At 42.4% G+C, this 16,870-nt stretch overlaps 1 protein-coding gene across 1 annotated transcript in view; it reads right to left on the bottom strand.

Annotated features, from left to right (window-relative positions):
* Positions 1-16,870, bottom strand: part of LOC112554495 (centlein-like) — a 55,588-nt gene that overhangs the window by 7,034 nt on the left and 31,684 nt on the right. Inside the window, exons 7-28 of the mRNA XM_025222278.1 lie at positions 11,479-11,560; positions 10,554-10,657; positions 10,279-10,335; positions 9,565-9,662; positions 9,306-9,415; positions 9,064-9,116; positions 8,717-8,800; positions 8,262-8,372; positions 8,025-8,089; positions 7,243-7,396; positions 6,488-6,586; positions 6,106-6,224; positions 5,669-5,769; positions 5,313-5,398; positions 4,988-5,076; positions 4,394-4,480; positions 3,877-4,069; positions 3,462-3,559; positions 2,898-3,069; positions 2,272-2,467; positions 1,684-1,829; positions 810-941 (exon numbers count right to left, since the gene is read on the bottom strand). Coding sequence (XP_025078063.1) covers positions 810-941; positions 1,684-1,829; positions 2,272-2,467; positions 2,898-3,069; positions 3,462-3,559; positions 3,877-4,069; positions 4,394-4,480; positions 4,988-5,076; positions 5,313-5,398; positions 5,669-5,769; positions 6,106-6,224; positions 6,488-6,586; positions 7,243-7,396; positions 8,025-8,089; positions 8,262-8,372; positions 8,717-8,800; positions 9,064-9,116; positions 9,306-9,415; positions 9,565-9,662; positions 10,279-10,335; positions 10,554-10,657; positions 11,479-11,560 — 2,436 coding nt within the window. The remainder of the gene's footprint in view (positions 1-809; positions 942-1,683; positions 1,830-2,271; positions 2,468-2,897; positions 3,070-3,461; positions 3,560-3,876; positions 4,070-4,393; positions 4,481-4,987; positions 5,077-5,312; positions 5,399-5,668; positions 5,770-6,105; positions 6,225-6,487; positions 6,587-7,242; positions 7,397-8,024; positions 8,090-8,261; positions 8,373-8,716; positions 8,801-9,063; positions 9,117-9,305; positions 9,416-9,564; positions 9,663-10,278; positions 10,336-10,553; positions 10,658-11,478; positions 11,561-16,870) is intronic.

The following is a 16,870-nucleotide window of genomic DNA, read 5'->3' as shown; positions in this document are numbered from 1 at the left end:
TGTGGAACTTGCTTCCTCTCTCGACCAAAGAGTTTGATAGTATTGGATCTTTCAAGAAAAATCTGAAGACTCACTTGTTTAAACTTTTTTGAAGTTTTCATTTGACCTGCAGTTTGGTGGCTGCTGGGATCACCGCGCATTGAGCGCATCTTTGTGATGCGGATACTGGCGCGCTATAAAACTACATCAACATCATCATCATCATGGTTAGGGTTAACAGCGCTGACTGTGCGGGCCTACTACACGAGCACCGCAAACAATTTAACCCTGCGAGATGTAAGTTCAGAGCTCAGATGCGGCGCCCGGTTAAACACTAGCTTGTCACCACTGCAGTGAGAAAATCAGGGTTCAGATCTCAAGGGCGCTTTCTGTGACATCTGTCCGCAGGGCTGAGCGTCGAGGGTTTCCTCCGGTCCAGTTTCCTCCCCACTCGCACTCTAGTGCGAAATCGCCTCAAGGTGAAGCACTTTCCTGCTAAATAAACCAAGGCTCGACAGACGTGCTTGAGATCAGGACAGCGACACGACAGAACAATCGAGAGACAGCCGCCGCTCACGATTCCACCCTCGTCTGTAGAGGACGCACCCTTGGCTTTAGTTAAGCTCGTGGAAGCAAGGACGAGACATCTGCTTGCTATATTCCTACATCTGCAGTTGAGTGTGTAGGAGAAAATTTACATCTGACCTCATACAACACCCACAAATCGGCTACACATGAGAAACCAATCTGGGCATACCACACAAATGAATGAAAACCTAATTTTACGATAGGGCTCTGTCTCGCCGTCTCACAGGTCTATGTTTACCTACCTGGCAGTTCTGCTTGGCAATGCGCAGTCGCTGATTGGCCTGAGCAAGGTCGCTGCTAAGCTGCAGATTGGATTCCTTGAGGTCTTTAAGAATCTTTAACGCTCCTGCTCTGGACTCTTTGAAAACAGACAGCTGCAAGCAAAATAACAGCTGTACCGCATCGTTTTAACCCTAAAGCTCTCGCAAAATAAACAGGGTTGATTGGGAACAATGTGATCAACAACAGCTTGAAATCCGAAGTCTGTCAAATGGTATGAATATCTGAACAAGCAGATGGTCTTGTCATTATTTTTTTTAAAGTTGCATAAAATATGGACCGAACCACTAAAGTTTCTTGGATAGCTGCTAAATTTTACAGGAAAGCCGTTGTTGATAACCTAGATGTTGATGCAAGTTTGCCATTGATAAGAATAAAATGTGTTCTCTACCTGACATCAACACGGATTTATTTCCTCAAACCCCTCAAGCATTCGACAGTCGATCTCCGGTTAACGAGCGTCCTAGTGACGGACATCAGTATTCACGAACAAGCTGCCACAAGGTCTGTTGATTTCGGTTCGAGTTACAGACAAACAATTGGCAATAACGAAAACAGGAACTAGTTTGTTTGCTATTATTGTTGATGTAGATGTAGACGCTAAAGACAAACAGTACTGTGTGTTCAGATTTACATAAAAAATCGACTTAAAGGCGGTGTCAGGACCATAACTCGTTCATAACCAGGAGATCGTCTGTTTTCCCCAAATGAGCAACAGTAAGAATTAGCTTTGCCTCATGAAATCTCTTCAAATGGCAGACAAGTCAGAAAGAATGCTGCGAAAAAAAAAATGCCCCGTGCTGCTTTCCAACACCATTCAAAGCCAGCATCACTAACTTGCTGTTGTAGATGAGCCACGCGCTTGCGGAGAACCCCCAAAAGCCGTCCATTATTTTTAGACTCCTGTTTATTCCCTGTCTGTGGCGCAGTGCTGGCAATAGACCCCCATGGGATGGGTGAAGTTGCAGTCTCGCGCAAAATAACTGAAAAATGTCATATATTATGATAAGACCAGATGTTCTGTTTTTGAGATTAATCACATGAGTATTTCAGTTCATTCTTTCGCTACTTATTTCCCTTCATGCACTCCTGTAAAATTTCTGGAACCTTTTTCTTTATGTATGACTGAATGATTTTTAACAAAATAGTAATAAAATTTCACAAAAACCTGTATGTGAATGTAAACTTATATTACCAAGTTATTGTAAAACTTTTTGATTACAAGTAGTATGTTAAAAAAAAAAACAAGTAGTAAACATTATAGCTCAAACTTGGGATCTTATCATAAAGCTGTTTCTAAACAATGGAGTAAACAACACAAGGTCGTGAAGCCCCTAAAACAGAAGAAGCTCATGTAGACATCAAAGCTAAATCCTGAAATCATTTTTTTTAAAAGCTGTCAAGATCTCCCGATGGCCTGCATACCTCTGTCTCTCACAGGAGGACTGTGGTCTTGACGTCTGCTTCGTGACACTGGCGACTTTGCTCTGACCTCAGGATTGTGGTCATGAGTTCTGGAAGGTGGAGACCTTGATCTGGTGGGGGCATCCTTACTTGTTGTTTTTATAAAATTTGCTTTAACGGGACCTTGGTGAAGTTTTGACTTGACTCCTACCTTTGCCTGCAGCAACAATATCCCTTATGACAGTAGTACTGCACATTTGTATTAGACACTGTAGTGAGGAGTATTAAAAAAATATGTATATATAGATAACACAGTCCACTTCAGTGTTGTGAACAATAACTATAAATGCTATACAGCATTTTTACCATGTACAATACTGTGTAGTGTAAAGTAGTCAATAATGAAGTGAAAATTACACCACAGCTTACTGCAGCACTGTCAACTATAATAACTGTACAAAGTAGCATACTAATACAGTGCAGACAGTAATAAAAAATATATATTTATTACAATCTTCACAGAAATGTACAATTCTAGAGAAAAAACCAACAATGCAGGAAAAAATCTCAATATATTTATATATCCATAAAAAAATTAACCGCTTTTCCAAATTCCTCTAAAATAAAAATAATCAGAAGCAGCTAACCTGTCTTGAAGGTTCTCTAGCATATTCTGTTGCTGGTGAGATTTCAGTGAAATCTATTAAGTCCCCAGAAAACGCATTGTGTGCATGTCGAACAATGGCAACACCAAGACTCTCTCCAGTCACCTCCGTGTCATCGTCACCTTCCCACTCCTCCTCTAGTTCCCAGTCTTCTCTGTGTAGATGCCAAAAGCTGGTGCTTTTTTTTACATATTTATACATACTTCATTTCCCCTAGAACTCTAATTTTAATGAGCCCTAGTTTTAATGGTAAAGCACCTTTAGCAAGGCTTAAATGAGGGACCTTAATGTGCTATTTGCCCAAGAAATAAGGATAAAAATGACAACTAATTAATGCTACAAAAATCTACACCATCATAATTTAATGTAAATTGACCAAAGAATCTGACAGTCAAGTAGTTCAAATTGGCATCCAATGATAAAAGCAAGCCTGTTTGATGCCTGTTGAATTGAATACCGACCCCCCCCCCTTAAAGGGCTGAGAAAGGAAAAGCAATGAAGGATAAATGGGTACTGAAATGGACTGCGATACTTAAAGGGACTCACGTGGCACCAGATTCAGATACTTCCTCCCATCCATCATCATGAAAACTGGAGAATAAGTTTCGCATTTTCTCAATACTTCTGTTCAGCACTCTCTGGTACTGAAATATATATATATGTATATATTGATAGATTCTCAAAAGGCTTTACTTGCTACTTAAACACACCATATATCAAAATAATGCTGGAATTGAAATAGTGCAGAAGAACTGAAACAGCTCTCTGGTACTCAAAAAGCTAGTTCTTTCTGCTGATGAAAATCAAAAAATAAAGACAAACACAGAGAAACATATCGTGCTCATATTGCTGGTAGAGGAAATGCATGGCAAAAGCTATATGGAAGTAGTGCTTTTATAAAACACGTCAACACTATGAAACTGTAAAAAAATATATGCACTAAACTGATCTGTTTCATCACCTCTTTTACAGAGGATGCAGGTCGTCTAGGTTTTCTGACTTTGTGTGTTGCCCGGTGTCGGGTTTGCCTTTTGGAAACAGGGGCAGCAATCTCTGGCGCAGGATCCACTGCCTCCCTTGTTCCCATTGCTTCCCTTTGTTCACCAGTATTGACAGTCCTTGCTAGTGAGCTTTCTTCCAACGCTCTTTGCTGCCTGTAGGTTATGAACACAAATCATTGTGATATTATGTACCATACGCCTGAGAGTATTCAGTAACATGACATGACAGTACAAAATATGAAAAAAAAAGTAAACCAGAAGTATGTGGATTAATTAATTAATGTCTAGTAGCTGAACAGAATTCATAAATCATGGCATTTAAACAGAAAATATAAACTGTATTGTCCATAAATCTTTCATTCAGGCTTGGTTTTGAGTAATGGAAAAGACTTTTGAGAAACAGATCTAATCATTTGACCTTTCATGCAAGCAACAGGATAAAATAACAGATATGATTATCAGACCACCACCATATACCTCTGGACTGTTTGTCGAAGGTCTGCTAGCTGAATCCGACATTGAGACAGCTCCTGTTGAAGTTCATTTGCTTGGTTCTTAAAAAATCTGTAAAAACATTTCAGTCACAAAGGTAGTAATATCAATGTACACAAATCTTGATCTTACACAAAAAAAATTGAAAAAAGTAATAATTTTTTTTTTTAAAAGCAAATATAGAGATGCAGATTTCTAAAAAACTCCAAACACTTCTACACATTGAGATATAAATATTTATATTTGGATTTTATATTTGGATATAATTATTTATACATATTTAAAGTAAACAATAAGTGTTTATTTTAAATTAGAAATAACGAATAAGCAGTTATAAATATATAATTCATTGGGAATTTAAAATACTCCTGTTTTGTCATCCTCTAATCATGATCATTCAAAAAACCCAGCCATCATTGCTGTCTGTAACTCTAAATACAGTCTTATGTATAAATATGTATATGTATAAACATAAGGGTGTGTCCTCTCTGCTAAAGCTAGGTAGGCATTGGGGCTAGCATTCCTCATTTCATTTTTGCCATTGCATACAAAAACAAAAAAAGACAAACCATTCCTTACTTCTTCTCCTCCAAGAGTGTGTCCCTATTCGATGCCAGTTCCTGTAAATCCTTCTCTAGTTTCCCAATATGCATGTCTCTGTTTTGAAGCTGAATAGAGAGGAAAATGTCTCTTTAGAGCACACAGACTCGAATAAATTAAACAATTGTTCAGACACAATAAAATAATATTTTAACTGCTAATAATCTCTTTCTTCTTTACTCACTAATACATTCTTCAGCAGTATTTAAGATCAGTCAATGTTTCTTTTTAAAAGTCAAAGACATGCAAGACAAGAAGCTGAAGAAACAAGCTTAACATGAAGACCAATTGTGAATTTGCATACCCGGGACTTAAGCATCACTAGCTCACTCTCTGTCTTGTTATTCACATCTCCAGCTGCTTCCCATTTCTTTAGCTGATATTCAAACTCTGCAAGTACATGAATATAAAACCCAGACAAATGAAACTCAGTTTTGCATTGGGTCACTGAATGCCAGAGGGAGAACAGCAGGCAATGCATTAGAAGATCCAACTGCTCTCATTGACTTATTGGGCCAGGTGTACATCTTTAGGTGCTAACTGAATGGTTAACAACTGCTTTACATTTTATAAGCATTTTATCACCCTGCTAAGAGTTGGTCATCCTGCTGATGTGCACCCACCCCAGTCAGTCACATGGTCAGTCATAAAAAACCTCACCTTCTTGCTGTGCCTGGAGTTGGACTCTCAGCTCATGTTGTGTTGCTGCATCTGTTGAAGCTTGCACTCGCAGCTCATCTACTTCTTCTTGCAGGTTTCGCCTGTTACAAAGACTTGTACTTAACATTGGCTGCTTAGAAAAATCCTAAATAAATATGCAGCACAGACGTACAGAGGTAAACAAGTGACGGCTGCAAACATGTCAGCATGCATGCACAATAGTTTGGGTGAAGGCTCATCTTACAAGCATTGCGCCATATTTATTTTCTACAGTTTCCTCACAAGGAACATCACCCCATACTTATTACCTTATGTTATCAAAGAGCCAGTCTTGTCTTTAAGAGACAATATCTTCTCATATATCTTTCAAACTCTAACCAAGAAAAACTATCAGAACTTTGGGTTAAAAAACCCCCAAAAAACAGAAAACATCTAACCTCTCAACCTCCAGGCTACGATTCTGGGACTTGAAGTAAGCAAGTTCATTCCAAACAGCATCACTGTCTTCCCTCTGTAACAACTTTGGGTCACTTCGCTGGACTTTCTTCTCTTGTGGCTGATGACAGCACACAAGGAAGGCAGTCATGTGAGTCCACATCTCTATTGTCATTTCGAATCAAAACTTGAACTCAATGTGTTCAGTCTCTTTAAAAAAAATTGAATGAAAGAACTATTAATCTTTCTAATATAACCCAAACATTCAAAAACAAGTAAGGCAAAGTAAAGAAAAATTACTCCCTCCTCCCAAAACAAGAAAATAAAGCATTTCTTGAGATCCATAATAACCGACCCAAACCTTGTCTGTGTGTCCTCCATGACCTTTAGCTGTTCTTGAAGAAGCTTCTCACTGTGCTGCACAGCCCGCAACCGCTCCAACCGCCGACTGTGGGCTTTTTTAATGGCATCCAACTCCCTGCACTGCAAAAGTTTCACAATGATTTCTATATTTTAGCAGTGCAAGGACAGAGGGTACCTCAAAATTCTTCTCTTTTTTTTTTAAATCTAACATTAAACTTTATTTTCAAACACCTGGAATGGTTCTTCTGGGATGAAGCACAGTTACATGTGGTGACAAACTGCATTTTGATGTGACAACCTATTACCCACTTAATTTTGAGACACTCACTACAGAGGAACATCTCTGCAAGGATCACAACAAGTTCGACAGTTGAGGATCTTAAATGAATAACATGGAGCAGGTTTAACCATGGCTAGATCACACACATTGGTTAACAAAACATGAAAATTCCAGCTGGTACCTGCCATACTAAAGTAACAAGTTAGAAACTGGCTTGATGGAGACAATAATTAATATTTCATCAGCTGGAACACTGAGGAAAGATGAAACAATCCTTAATGAGTCCACATGGTCAATACAATAAGAGGTTCACTAACTACAATCTGCTATTTAGCAATGGTACACAGTTCCTGAACAACAAAATTTCCGATGTGCATACACATTACATATTGCGATGTGATTATGGCAGGCTTCTGGATATCAAGGTAAAAAATTAACACAAGAACCAAGTCTCAAAAGCCAAAGAAGTGAATGTTGCATACGTTTCTATCCTTACCTTCAACTCTAAAAGTTGCTGAGTGTCAGCAAGTTTTCGATCAATGGTTCGCGAGGGAGTTGAGTGGCGACCAGTTTGCTGAGTGTATGATACATCAAACTCCAAAGTATCTTCCCCCTCTTGTTCCCTGGACTGGTCCAGTTTCCCAAGTGTTCTATATAATTTTAAAAAAAATAAAGCTCATTAAAATTTGGTATTCTGTGTCATTTGCCAGAATTCTCTGCCTTCAGAAATATGACAGAAATGGTGGAAATGCTGATAAAGGGTCTGTGAATGGTAAGTGGTTCATTATCTCTAGGACACATCATGTGGAAGAAGAAGCCCTTTCCTTCTATCACCTTTTATCTTCCCCAATAAATCAAGCTCCTTTTATGAGTGGGATGGTGCGGCTATTCCCCAGTCACAGATAAGTGGAACGACCATTACCCAGTCACAGATCTGAGTCAGACTTCAACCTATTACCCTCTGCCCCTACAATAATTCAAGCCACAAGCCTACATCTATGTTTTGCAATTAATTATTTATGGTATAGCAGCAGTTTTGGAAAAGAATTTTTGTACTTTCACTTATGCATAATTTTTGAGCAATGATACTAAATCTAGAACAAATGTTGTCTTACCCAACAGTGTCAATTTCTGAAGCAGCTTATAATTATGCAAGTTGTCTGATAATCTTAGTTTAAATTTACAGCCTCAGCAAACCTAAATGATATGTCTACAAAAATAAAACAAAGAACATAATAGTTTAAGTTCTGGTTTCATAAAATTTAAGGGTGACCATACCGTTCCAATTGCCGCAGAGCGGCCAGGTCTCGCCGTGCTTCCAAGGTGCTTCTATCTGCTGCAGCCTAATAACGGAATGAACAAGTAGAACTAACATCAAATACCAAGTAGGAAAAGAAGGAATCCTTCAATCTGATTCTGCAGTTTGAACAAAATGTAACTGAAACAAAAAAACATACAGAAGAAAATATATCAAGCTCAAGTTTAGCTTTTTCATTGCCATCACAATTTTCTCACCAGGTCTACATCCAGAAAGCTCCCTCCATGGTTCATGTTGTTTAGCTGCTCCTTCCAAATTTTAGCCTGACCCTCCAGTTTGGATATAGCATCATCACGATCCATCAGGTCCTAGAAAGCACCAACAGTAACTCCTTACTCATGATACAATCAAATTATGTCAAAGCATACTGTTTTTCAGACTATCAAGTAGTAAGAAATTTGTCACTTTAAAAGGACAAAGCTTTTCCAGAGTTCTATTTTTTTCATTTCTGCAGATGACAGACTGGTTTGCATGTACTTAAAAAGAGTGAGAGAAAAGGAGGATGCTGAAACAAGAAACAGAGGCCAGTGGGATTAGAAAGGGGTTGAACAATTTCATCAGACAAAAAAGGCCCAAACAACTTTTATCTAAATAGGAATTTTTATGTTCTATGGCAGGAAATAAGCCAAACACAGTTAAATGAATAACATACCTTCTTCAGCTCTAAAATCTGTTGTCTAAGATCAGCCTCATTTTGTTTAGCCTTTTCATAGCGAGAGGTGATGTCAGCATACATCTACAAAAAATAATAACATAAACATGAAAGTTCATAACGAGGCAACTGCATGACAAATACCTCAGACCTGCCCAGCACTGAGACTAGGATCATGAAACAGTGTCAGTCCTTTTACAACACGCTTGTAACAGAGGAGAATTATGGCTATTCTTTTATTGTAGAAGATAAAGGATAAAAAAAAGTGTGGATCGAGTAGTTTAACACATGCGTACAGTTTGGGAAGAAAAAGAATCTTAGATGTTACTGGCAAAGCACACACACACCTGCTGCAAGGAGTTGGCTTCCATGGAAAATGCATCTTCTTGGTTCTTTATCACTGGAAATCACAGTAAAGACAAAGACTTCACAACCAATGCAGCACAATGTAATCTGACACCTGGGATGATCATTCTGTTCCACTACAACAAACAGTATCTTCTCTAACAATTACAAACAAAAACACAAAGTTAAATGAGTGATGAAGTAAAATGACAGAAACACAAAGATGTCCAAAAGCATCACCCACTGATCTGTGTGTCATGCTGCAAAGACTGAAGCTGACGAATGAGTTCTGCCTGCTGTGCTGAGTGTTCTGTCAGCTGGTTGTGATTATTCCATAATTCCTTCAGCTCTTTCCTGGCAACACCATCAACAGCAGCAATAAAAATTGTTTTTGAAGTCTAAGCATTGTATATATATATACACTGACTCATTTATTAATTAGCATTATTGTTTGTGCATGAGCATGCACACACACTCACACATCCACACACACACAAACACACCTGACAGTTTCCAATTCTCGATTCTTGAAGTCAACTTCTTGAGTAAACTGCTGAATCCGTCGCTCAGCCCGCTCTGCTCTAAGACGAGTGTCTTCTAGCTGAACCATTCAAATTACATGTCATTAACATTACAACCATTTGTTCTTAAACATATTACACCATTTTTATATTATTTTACTTTTTAGTCAACGTTATAAGCAAGACTTTATATTTCAGCTATTTATGGGAATTTTTGCCATAATATGATCTTCCCACTGTAAAATTATTCCATTCTGAATCATCATTTTAAAGAAAGAATAAAGTGTGACATCTTGATTTTCTAGTAATCACCTTTATTCTGAGGGTCACAATGGACTTACCTGACACACTATGGTTACCCTAGAAGGGGAAGATTCGGTTTAAAGGTCACTCATTTAAAACTTGAGCAAACTGGGCTCTACTATACTGCAGAATGTAGAGCATTGGTGATATAATAATAAAGTGAACGTAGAATGTGCAGCATCACAACCATGATAGATCACACTCTCTACGCAGACCAATAATGATAAATGAAAGATAACAGCCAGTGGACAATGAATATGATGGGGACAATGTGAAGTTCCACTGTGACATATGTGACTGTGGGAGAGAGGGATAGAATGTCTATATCCTGCGATAATGCACTAGCTTTGGCATTACTTTGTCCTATACAGATTCAGAAAGTGTATATCTTACCTCCTTAATAAGACCATCAAATTTTGAGATTTTTTCTGAAACATCTCTTTCTAGATGCTGCAATGAAAAGAAAATGAAATACTCTCATTAATATCAGCAGTTTTTCAGTTTGTGGTTTATTCTGACTAAACATTAGTACATACTACATCTATGTGAAAATTGTTGATAAGAAACAAGTCTATGCTGCTGATATTTGTTTCTGGATATTGGCCTCAACCAAGAGACCAACATTAAGAACTGTCAACAGAAAGCTACTATCATAGAGAACCACCTACTCTCACAGTGCGTTCCAGTTCCAGGCGCTTATCTGCAACGCTGGATTTTTCCTCTCGTACCACTTCCAGTTCTGTGGTTAAGGCTGTCAGCCTTCTCTGTAATTCTAAAAAAACAATATGATCCGACTTTCATTTTTATTATAATTATTAGCTGTTGCTTCTCCTCCTTTTGCTAGTGGGGGAAAGTTAATTTTTTTTAAGAGTCACCTGCAGGAATTATTACTAAGGGAGGAAGTCACCAACTTCTTATACATTTGTTGCATTTAAAAATTGCTTCCCCTACACAGCGATTTCCCACAGGTTTGAAGCGAGTGCAGTTTATCATAGACTTCTAAGTTGGTCCTAGTTATGTAATTCTTATAGTTTCTTTATTTATGTAAAATTATCTACTTCTACAAAATATTCTCCTGAAAACATCAAAATGACTAACAAAGACAAAGATCAGCTTACCACAAATGTGTTTTTAAAACACATAACTTTGGGAAAACATTTATTTTATTATTAATGTTTTCATAATATATACATGCTTTATTTTATTATCAACATTCTTCATCAATGTAATAACATGTCTGCTAGGATGGATAATGTGTAGAAGCATTCATCATACTCATAACATGGAGTAAGGCAGCATGATGTGAAGTATTAAAAAGTATGAAATTTAATGCAACAACCAGTTTAAGTGGCAAATGTTTTTTATAAAGGGAGAACAAACACATGCCAGCAAAGCTCTTTACAAAAGTCAAGCTGTGTAACTTTCAAAAGTTTTATCAATGAGTTTTGGAAAATGTTTGTGTGCTCTGTTATTTTTGTGCTCTTGCTCTTGATTAATGCTCTTAATGTGGTTATTATGTGCATGGTATCAGACAAATTAGACAACATTGATTCAGATGTCTTCTGAATCTGCAGTGATGGCTGCAGTGCTTACCATGTTTCTCTCGCTGGCTGTCTTCAACTGTGCGTCTGTAGGCCTCATCCATACTACGCTCTTTGGTCTCAAAACCCTTGAGCTGAGAAAATACAAAAGAGAACAAATCTTGTCTGTTATAATGAGGGTGTTGTTTTAGCATCATTATGCTCTCAAAGATCCAAACAATCAGTGATGCTCCAAACGACATATCAAAATAGCAAAGACCAAGAGAAAATTCTGGTGGGACACATAACTCTAACTGTAGCCCCCAGGTGAGAAGAAGCTGTCGGTGCTAGTTTTTTTCTGTTTGTTCAGCCCATAGACAATAGCAAAGTGTGTCTTTGTTCCACCCACAGACACTAGTAAAAGCTAATTGCCATTTGGGATTATAAAACTCATCATTGTCATCATCGTATCGTGTACACTACAGTGCCCCATTTTTTCATTTTGTTTTTAATGCAAGGAGTGAAAAAAAACAAAATGCACATAAATAACAGGCACAAAACTGTTTGCTCACTTGTTTGCTTAGGGCAGAATTTTCTAGCTAGAAGATAAAAAATTTATATATATAAAGTTTATTTCATAAAAAAAATAAAGTTTGTCCCTTAAACTCCCCCTTTCTCTAAGTCATTGGGTTGAGGTAGCACATGGCCACACTCTTCTTGGGACAGGGTAGTTCCCATCTCTCCTTTCTCGCCAATTACATTTGAACTCCATGGAATTCTTGACAGCTGGATAGACCATACCAGGGCATCAAACCAGCGTCCATCAGATTCAAGCACTAGTACTCGCTTTCCCATAAAATACTATGCATAGGGACGAGAAGTATTCTTGCACTTCATACATATACTGTAATTGTCTGAAAGCATCTTAAGATCTACAGTCTGAAAGGTTTTGTCTTTGCAAAATGTTGTGTAGGTGGTAGGTCAACAGGAAGTGCATGGGTACTTGTCTTCTTAAGCATTTTCAAAAGCAAAATTGCCTGCACATGTATATATATACTGCATATATTTATGTAATAACAGATGATACTGGGATGGAACATGATCTACAAAGGAGAGCTGTGTACTGAAAAAGGATCGCAAGCATCAGAATATTTGTTAGGCTTTTTTGTTTCGGTTTTATTTTATTTTCCGATATTGATAAATTTTCTTTAACTTTTTCAATTATTTAATCACGAGCTGTCGCAGTCGATGAAGCCAGCAACTACAGGAGTTTGGATGAAAATTGAAGTGCGGAGATAGGACTCTCCTTAGGCCTGGCTCCCCCACTCCACTCCCTTGCCTGGTTCCTCCGGACCATCATCTTCCTGCGACATCGCTGCAGCGAGACAGTGACGTCCCATCACTACCCACCCAACCATGTTACCTCCCTTCCCACCCATCCCCCGCCGGGCAGGAAGAGCACGGAGGTTAGAGGAGGATGTTTGGCCATGTCAACTGCCCCGCGCCGCAGCGCCCGCTAATCAGAGTGACTTCATAAAAATCAATTAACAACAGGGGACACGCGCCGACCCCTCTCGGCAGGCTGGGGTGGGGTGGGGAGATAATCTGACCATCAGCATGCTCGACTGCAATCTCAACTCCCTCTCCACGACTAACCCTAGCCCCGCATCCTCCTCCTTCCCTCTGCATCCTTCTCCCTAATCGTCCTGCCCGTGGGGGGAAGGGAGGAAGAGGGAAAGGGGTGGAGTGTGCTAACTCCTTGCGAGCTTATCATCTTCTCTCTTTTTTTGCGGTCACAGCCATGCCATACCGCCACCCTGTCTCCCTGGACGTCAGTATCGTCGGGGATTCCATGGAGGAGGTTGAGCAGGAGGACGAGACTGATGGTCTGTGGTGCTTGACGTTCACCCATTGTCCCCCTTGTCTCCAGGCTACATCACCGATGGAGCACGGTAGAGGGATGTGGAGGAGAGGTGGGAAAACAAGCGCTGCTGCCACAACTGACGCACTGACGAGCCATCGGCGACATCATTTAAGCCCTCTCACACTTCATCTTTTCTTTCCTCCTCCCACCGTTATCGCTCTCTTTCTGCGTGCGTGCGTGTGTGTGTGCGCGCGCGTGTGTGTGTGTGCAGGCGCGTGCGACAGAGAGAGAGGGGAAAGAGACAAAGTGCCATCCCATGCTCTCGCGCCCCTGTTCTAAACGCTGGTCTCCGAGAGTCTTCACGTCCTGCACCCCAGGGCGACTCAAGACGCCAGTGTTGCGTAAGCAGTCTCAGTAGGTCAGAAAGTGGATCTCCCCCGGTGCTCTAACCTTCCCCCCACCCACAGCCCAGTCCCATCGCCATCCTATCTCCCTACAGCTCCCTTCCCCTGCTACAAGGGCGGGTGACATGCAACAGGAGGGGGCCAACCGCCGGCAAGTGGGCGACATCCACGCAGGGGGAGTCGGTGTGTGTCTGTGGGCTTCTCGGGGTGGGGTGGGGTGGTGCTGGAAGTGAATCTGGCCGGTCCTGGGACTGGAACTGGCGAGTCACCCAAATGCCAGTCGCGGGCCCGTCCCACCAGCCGGCTGGCCGGCCAGGGGAACAGAAGACGGGGTTGCTCGCTGGTTTGGGAAGCGGAGGGGAGGAGGAGGTAGGGGTAGGGGGGGAAGGATGTGCGACTGTTGCTGGCTGCTCTTTCGGTGTAAACGATGGCTATTGATCCGGTTTAATAACCCCCGAAGACGTAACACTGTGTCCTATCGATTGCCGCGTCTGGGACAATCTGAAATCACATTAGTTCCCCTGCTCTCGTGCTGGTGCTGGGGAGGATGAGGCGCAGAGGACGGGGACGAGGTGGGGTGCCAGAGGGGTGCAAGAGGACCGCGATGGGACACACATATATCCATACACACACAAGAAAGTAAAAGGAGGAACATATGGACTCGACAACCTGAAATACCAGGAATTCACCGAATTTTAAGTTTGGACAAAAGAACTGGAAAGAAGGTAAAAGAAGTACAAAAGGACGAATGTAGCCGAGTGACCATGTGACAAATGATACAAACTACTTCCAAGCGCTGGACAGAAAAATCGACCGAGACGGGGCCACGATGGGTGCATGGTTATCCGGCTGGAACCTACTGACCACCCTCCTCTTTCTCCCAGCCTCTCTCTCTCACACACAGACACACGCACGGACCTCGTACACTCCCTAGTGGAGAGTAGTAAGTAGCCAATCGGGCGACTGATGACAAATGGTGACATGCGACCCCTGCGCCTCTCCACTCGGCTACACCGTACACCACGTTGCACAACGTCAAAGTCGCCGGGAAACACGCCAACGAGATTAGTAACGATTTCCGGCGACACCGCTCGCCGCGCAATCAATGGCCTGCGACCAAACCCCCGCGCGATGCGGGAGGGGCGGGTGGTCTCGGCGATGGGGTGCAGGGGGGAGGATGTCACGGGGTGGTGCGCCGCTAGCCGCTAGCGGACCGAGCGTGGCCATGTGCCGCCGCAAATTAGTCAAATCCCTGGCAGGCGCGGCCTAAATTAAATAACCACAAAAACGTAATCAAGACACGGGCCCTGATTCCCGGAGATAAAACAGTGAAAGGCACCGGGCTGTTGCACTGAAAATTGGTCAGCTACCCACTTTGTGTCCCATCCTCCACCACTCTCCTACCCTTATCCTGCCCCACTCTTCAGACAAGGCAGAACGAACTCGGTGGACGAGGGTGGGAGGGAGAGGAGAGTGAGGGGGTGTAGGCAGGGAGATGCGATGTGATTCTTGTCCAGTAAAAATTGCAGATGGGAGCATATTACATCAAGTTTTGTCTTTCGGATAACTTTTCGGTAGTACCCCCCTGTCCCTCGCTCTGCATGTCATGCAATGTCGCTGCAATGTGTGTGCGCGCACGTGACTACTTTACACACAGCACACCATTTCTAATTCACTTACAACAGAACAGCAGGTTTGAAACTATCCAAAGGACTTGTCTCGTTTTACGCTCGTCGACTAGCTTTGCTGCAACCTCGTGCATGTTGGGCGACACAGTTTGATCCGTCCTCTCCGCGTCACTGCGCACGCGACATGCGATCATCCGCGCGCACGCGCGTTTTTACGATGTGTACGTGTTTGTTCTAAGCACGGCCGGTCGGATCTCTTGAACGGACTTGAATCTGCCATGGTCTCTCCTTTATAGCTGTTTGAACAATACGATCTGTGTATTATCTTTGACCGCGTACAGATTTCGGGGGATAGGGGGAGAAGGAGAGAGGGGGAAAGTACAATCCTCTGACAATATTTCCACGAGTGCATGTACATATACACACAAGCTTCATGCAGAACAAGCCATCCTCCCTGTTTTCTCTCATCCCCCGTCACACACACACCTCCCTTTCCTTCTCCAACAAATTCTCTTCTAAAAGTCTTTCCATGGAAGTTCCATTGAACCGAGCGAAGGCGGCGAGCGCGCGGCGAGCGACGTATGAGGTTGTCGAGACAAACTGCAAGTCGTGGTGGTGGCGGCGATGACCGCGGCCGTGGCGAGGTTGCTTGCCGGTGATTTATCGAAGTGAGATGACAGCTTCAGCTAATTGCCATACACTTTGATGACTGCCGCGCTAGATTACACTGTCCCCCTCCGCGGACGGCACAGGGCCGTTGCTGCCGCTGGGCCACTTCCGTTCAGCTTCTACACTTGCGCCACGCTAACCTCCCCTTCCCGTTCCAACTGGTCAATGGAAAAAGCTAAGCTTTGCCTCAATCTGCCGTCCCCTATCTCTCTCTCCTCTCTCTCGCTCCTAGTTTTCTTTTCTCAGTTTTTTTGCGCTCCTGCGCAATTCGTAGCCAGTCTAAAAAATGTCATTGCCCACACCAAGGGAAAAACTATTTGCCTCATCTTCCTTTCCTAATTCATCAAACGGGCGGGCTGGCGGCATCCATTCTGGAGGCAATCCTCAGAAGGCGGGACTCGTGTGACAGCAGCTGAATCCACTTGGCCCGCCACCATTTGCCGCCCTCTACCCGTCCGCTGGGGACGGGCCGCAAATTGACAGTGTCAGGGCAGGCAGTTGCTCCCCCTTTGCCGGAACTCTCCAGACAAGGAGCGAATGTCAGGTCTGATCCAGCGGTCGGAGGAAGCGGGATGTATCCTTTGACACTTCCCAAATTTACTGTCCCTTCCCGGGGGGTCGGGACAAAAGTGGCAGCAACCCGCGCGGAGACGCGGCGGCTAAATTGAGTCCAGCTTGTATGGCCATTTATTAGGCTGTTTGTAGGTGTGGCGTGCTGGGACTGGGGCTGCACCGCGCCCTTGCACACGACATGGCCTGGGAGACAAGGCGCCCGCCGGGCAGTCTCCACCCTCTCAGGCGACAACCTGCTCGAGCGAGTCGCACGTGCACGAAGAACACGAGCATGCGCCTGTCCGTCACCACAGCCACTGACGGCCCGCGTCACTCTCCGTGAGTTGC

This window comes from Pomacea canaliculata, linkage group LG13 (assembly GCF_003073045.1).
Source record: "Pomacea canaliculata isolate SZHN2017 linkage group LG13, ASM307304v1, whole genome shotgun sequence".
Classification (NCBI taxonomy): domain Eukaryota; kingdom Metazoa; phylum Mollusca; class Gastropoda; order Architaenioglossa; family Ampullariidae; genus Pomacea; species Pomacea canaliculata.
This window is presented reverse-complemented; position numbering and strand designations above follow the sequence as displayed.